The 5,369-nt window shown below is 43.7% G+C and overlaps 1 protein-coding gene across 2 annotated transcripts; it reads left to right on the forward strand.

Moving 5' to 3' along the window:
- Nucleotides 1–1,224: 1,224 nt before the first annotated feature.
- Nucleotides 1,225–4,827, forward strand: RLN2 (relaxin 2). Of its 2 annotated transcripts, none has more exons than XM_060198917.1 (2): nt 1,225–1,485; nt 4,136–4,827. In XM_060198917.1, the coding sequence occupies exons 1-2, from the start codon at nt 1,320–1,322 to the stop codon at nt 4,438–4,440; spliced, it is 471 nt and encodes a 156-aa protein (XP_060054900.1). In that variant the 5' UTR covers nt 1,225–1,319; the 3' UTR covers nt 4,441–4,827. The 2 variants fall into 2 exon arrangements, with proteins under 2 accessions (XP_060054900.1, XP_060054901.1); XM_060198918.1 differs by having other exon boundaries at nt 4,151–4,827.
- The last annotated feature ends 542 nt before the right edge of the window (nt 4,828–5,369 follow it).

Genomic DNA, 5,369 nt, shown 5'->3' on the forward strand with positions numbered 1-5,369 from the left:
CCTTGGGCTTGCTCAGTGACAGAGAGCAGAACTTGTGTGTGAGGCACGGGACTCCATCATTGCCCCTCCTGTGTCTAACAGCTGCTATCACTTCTCTCTAGCTCCACTGTCATATTCACTTTATTTTATTTTAAGTTTTTATATTTATTTATTTATTTATTTATTCCATTTTGTTGTCTTTGTTGCTTTATTGTTGTAGTTATTATTGATGTTGTCGTTGTTGGACAGGACAGAGAGAAATGGAGAGAGGAGGGGAAGACAGAGAGGGAGAGAGAAAGACAGACACCAGCAGACCTGCTTCACTGCCTGTGAAGCGACTCCCCTGCAGGTGGGGAGCTGGGGGCTTGAACCTGGATCCTTACTCCGGTCCTTGCTCTTTGCACCATGTGTGCTTAACTCACTGCGCTACAGCCTGGCTCCCCACTGTCATATTCATAACTTAAAATGTCTTAAAGGGAAAAACGAATCTTTCTGCAATTCTGTACTGCTCATTTCTTTTCCGTCTTTTGATTCTCTGTGTTCCTGGTTGGCAGCTTTTGTTACGTGTGTGCACTGTAGTGAGTGTGATCTAACTCTTGACAGACAGAACATATGTCTAGTAAAACATTTCAAAGTCGAAATATATAACCAAACTATCCCTTTGGAACATAAGGAAATACAGTGGAGAAAGTGCACTATCTTTCTTGAACACTTTCACCCATGCCAAAGATTTGCTAGAGAATTGTAATGTTTCACCCTATTTTATATTCCAACACAACACTTCTCCTGCTCTTCTCAAGAACTTTCTGACTAGAGTTTAATAAATGGATATCCAAGACACTCCCGTAATTAGTGAATCATGATATGACTTTGATGAATACACATCAATCATTTGTGCTAGCAGGGTTTGAGTTGTGGGAAGGTGGCCTTTGATTACATTTCTGTTCCATTAGTGAGTAGCATGAACTTTCTTTGCATTAGAACAAAGCAAAGAACCCAAGTCTTGAGTAACTCTGCATAAGCTATCAAAGAAGGCCTAGGACAAGCAAAGGGGCAGCTTGATCTGACAAGAACACAGAGATAAAGAAGGGCAACTGGAGGAAAGGTGATGAGGGTGAAATCAATATGCTGATGTTGGAGGCAGGGATCCATGCACACCTGTGTTGAAGGTGGGGGGAGCTTACCCCACTGTCCAGGTGGTGACCCATGGATATAAAAGCAGGCAGGGGCTGTCTGGAAAGCAGCCAGAAACTCCAGGTTGGCTCAGAAGAGGTGAGCAGTGGCCCACATCATCTTCAGCATCCAGCAAGGCAGCTGCCCAGAGCAGGAGACCCGGGTCCATGATGAAGTGCCAGCTCTCTTACCTCCTACTGGGAGTGTGGCTGCTCCTGTGCCTTCCTCCCATGCAGGAGGGTGCAGAGGTTACATTATGTGGCCGAGATTTAATTCGACACGTTATATTCCTCTGTGGCCATAGACCAAAGCGGGAAGCTGGACCATTTGCAGGTGAGAGCTCCCACTGCCCCCAACCCCCTTCCCCTGTCCTGGCTGCTATGCTTTTTCACTGGTGTCTGTCTGACTGTCAACCAACCCTAAGAGACATTTACTTAGTCTGCCTGGGAACCCCTTGGCTGTACATATTCAGGCTTAACTGCTAGGTCTGTTCACTCTGAACTTTCCCCTGTCCTGTCAATTTCTCAGGTGGTATGTGAGCCCTTGAATCTCCAACCATAGTCAGGGGGAGTTGGTGGCAACAGCAGCAGTCTTCTCTGAACATCTCTTGGAGGCAGTCACCCCAGTAGGGCAGGTCAGCCTGTGATTTCTCACCTGAGGTGACAAGCAAGCACCTCTCCTCCACCCCTGTTCCTATGAAGTCCTATCTGTCCTGGGCAGTGTAGCCCTGAGAGAGGGGCAGTATTCATAGGAAAGATCCGGCCTGAGTATTTCTCCCTCATCATTGTCAAGTCCACATACTGAAAATTCAAAGCTTAAAGGTACAAATCTGCATCTTGCCAATAATTCAGAAGAGCTAGTCTGGCTACAGGTGAGATTGAGATCCTGTTTTTCTTTGATAAGCCGGTATCATTGGCAAACCCAGAACACTGCTGATTCTTTGATTTCTAACTTATCAGAAATATCTTCTTGTAGACTGAAAATGCTCTTTGCTGCTTGTACAGTGGAACAGCAAGAGCTGATCCATGCAAATCTCATCTTTCCTCCACTTATTTTTTTCAGTCTTTCTTTGGTTTTCTTTTTCTTTTCATTGCATTTCTTTCCTTTCTGTTTCTGTTTCTGTTTCTTTCCTTCTCCATCCCCCCTTTCTTATCTCCTCTCTCCCTCCAATCTTCCTTTTCTCCTCATCCCTCCCTCCCTTCCTTCTTTCATGCCTCCCCTTGCCTACCTACCTTTCTCCTTTCCTTCCCCCTCCCTCCCTCCCTTCCTCTTTATCTACCTTCCTTCCTAGCTTCCCTCCTTCCTTTCTTACTTTCACCTGATTTCCTTTTGTTTTATTCCCTTCTTTTTCTCTTATTTCTTACCCTTCTGCTCCCTTCCAGTCTGTCTCTTTGTTGCTAAAGTTCTCAACATCTATGCCATATACACAGGTGAAGTTAAGAGAGAGTTCACATGACAGAGATTCTTGAGTCTCAGAAACATGTTGTCTCTTTACTGCTCTCCCCTCCTGTCAGCACAGGAGGCCTGGAAACACCAAGTGCACTGGTGGACTGACATAAGTGAGTGTAGAGAAGGAAGGCTTCAGCTGGTTTCTGAGGGTACCCAGCCCAAATCCCAACCCCCATGTTTGCCCAAATGGAGATGCTGATGAACAGGCAGGTTCCTTTCTCAGGGATCCCTAATACTGCAGAAACTTCATAGAGTACGTTAATCTACAGACATCACCACAGCAGATACTTCAGATATACTCTCGTGCTGGTGGCATTTTGGTTCATGATCTTGTCATCCATTTTCTGCCTTAAAGGAAAATGCTATCAATTTGGATCAGACACTCTGTGGGAGGAAAGTTTTGCAATAGATGTTGGAGGGGTTCCACACTTGGTATTTCCTGCCTACTACATCAGGGAAGATGGACATTCTACCTTTGCCTGTGTATCTTAGAGTAGCAGGTCTCCAGATAGCACTAATAACTCAATAGATTCCCATCTGTTTTATGCTCTCTCTCTCTCTCTCTCTTTGTGTGTGTGTTTCTGCGTGTGTGTCTGCTTGTCTGTCTGTCTTTCTCCTGCACTGATCAGCTCACTATGTTGGTGAGAGGAACTGAACTGGGATTTGGGAGCTTTAGGTAGGAAAGTCTCCTTATTATGACTATTATCGCATCTCTCTGGCTGTGCACTGAGTTTATATATATATCATAAGAAGTAATGTTTTCTCTTATAACTCAGAAGGTGTTTTTTATTTTCTTTTTTCTTCTTCTTGTAATTTTTTTCAATTTTTATTTATAGAAAGGAAACACTGACAAAAACCATAGGATAAGAGTGGTACAATTCCACACTATTCCCATCACCAGAACTCCATATCCCATTCCCTCCCCTGATATTTTCCTATTCTTTATCCCTCTGGGAGTATGGACCAGACGCTTTTGCTTTCAGGTATATATTTGCGCTAGTTTATGGATGCATATGTACATATGCCCTATCTCATGGGATGTGGTCTATATCTAGTTTTGGGAATTTGTTAGGAAGTGAACCACCAGAAATGGAATGAAATAATCCAAAGAGAAAAAGCAAGGTCTCACCCTAGTATTTTTACTTACTAATGAGTAAACACCCAGTGAGGTGTTTTTACATGGAAGAGAACTGTTCAGATAAGGGTAACTCTTCTGGGGTCCAGTTGTTGTGTTTGATGAAAATCTGGCTTCCACAAGGGCAGGCAGTCCAGAGTGATCTCAGGAAAGCATTCTTGTGACAAGAGCAAAGATGACAGGTTCAGAGCAAGGGCAGTGAGCAAATCCATATCCAGGAAGTCAGGCTCTGAGCTCCACACCTGCCATCAGTTAGGGGTGTAGATGTCAGTGCGCCAGAGGATTCTGCCTTGATGTATAAATGTGTGGAGGCAGTGGGGCCTTTCTGTATTTGTGTAGTTACGTTCTTTCTGAGTCTCTTGGAATGAATGTATTCTCTGCTCTCTTCTTCCATATCACATGCCATCACTGAAGATGCAGAAACCTTAGAGCTGAAGTTGGAGCCAACTGAGATGCAGCCCTTGCCGGAGGAGCTGGGACAAGCTGTGTTCAAGGATTCCAGTCTTACTTCTGAAGATGTTCAGGAAATTGCTGCAGATGCACAACACTATCTTGAAGAAGGCAGCCACATTCCACCCCAACTGAAAAGTCCAGGCTTAGAGAAACATGTCCGACAAAAGAGGGTCCCTTGGAATCTTATGGACCGCTGTTGTCAGAAGAGTTGTTCTGAGCGTGAGCTGTATGAGGTATTCTGTGGCTGGTGAGCCGGGCGATAGTGCGCCAGGTTAAGCGCTCATTGTGCAGTGCACAAGGATCCCTGTTCAAGTCTCTGGCTCCCCACCTGAGGGGCATCACTTCAAAGTTGGTGAAGCAGGTGTGCAGCTGTCTGTCTTTCTCTCCCCCTCTGTCTTCTCTTCCCCTCCTAATTTCTATCTTATCCAATAACAAAAAGAACAGTAGCAACAGCTTTGGAAAACAATGACCTCAAGGATCAATAGTGCAGGCACTGAGCCCCACTGATAATCCTGGAGGCAAAAAAAGAAAAAACAAAACAGAATTTTTGTCTCTATGGCAGGAGGAAAGACATGTACAAAAAGGTATTCTTGAATGATTGTAGTTTTTGGTGAATAAAGTCTTTCAGTTGAAAATGGTTTTGTCACAGTTATTATTGGTATAATTGTGGTACTTTTTTTTTTAGATCTGTCATCTTCAATGGCAAAAGACTATTCATTGCGGTGTTTTGTTTTGTTTTGTTTCTTTTTCTCAGATCGTCTCTGATCAGCTGGGGAGTTAATACAATTCTAAATCCAGCATGGGCTAGATGAGTCTTAATGTCATTGGGGGTTGATGAATTGCATTCTTCCACCAGTTTTAATCAGACCTTATGTCCAAACATCCTCTCACCCCTTCTTGAACATCAAAGTAGTTTAATAGCCAAAACCAGCAGTAGAGGTACACTTTCTAACAGATTACATACTAGAAATTAAAAATACCTCATTGTTGCTTAATCAGGTAGTGATGGAATCCCCAAATGTGGGCTTTTCTGAGAGACTTTCACATCTATTTGTGTCTGATTGAAGTTGGACTTGCCAACAATCAGAGTGAAACTGAGTCCATATATTTTAGGTGAAACCATCCAAAGTCTCAGGTAGATCTGTTATCATAGTTCCACCTTTTATGATTGAACTCCAAG

The sequence above is a fragment of the Erinaceus europaeus genome, chromosome 10, assembly GCF_950295315.1.
Source record: "Erinaceus europaeus chromosome 10, mEriEur2.1, whole genome shotgun sequence".
Lineage (NCBI taxonomy): Eukaryota > Metazoa > Chordata > Mammalia > Eulipotyphla > Erinaceidae > Erinaceus > Erinaceus europaeus.

What these genes read in the sequence shown, in the direction of transcription:
- RLN2 (XM_060198917.1), top strand. Translation starts at nt 1,320, where the DNA reads ATGATGAAGTGCCAGCTCTCTTACCTCCTACTGGGAGTGTGGCTGCTC. An exon ending in GGAAGCTGGACCATTTGCAG is followed by an intron (nt 1,486 to 4,135) that starts GTGAGAGCTCCC and finishes CTTCCATATCAC; the next exon opens with ATGCCATCACTGAAGATGCA.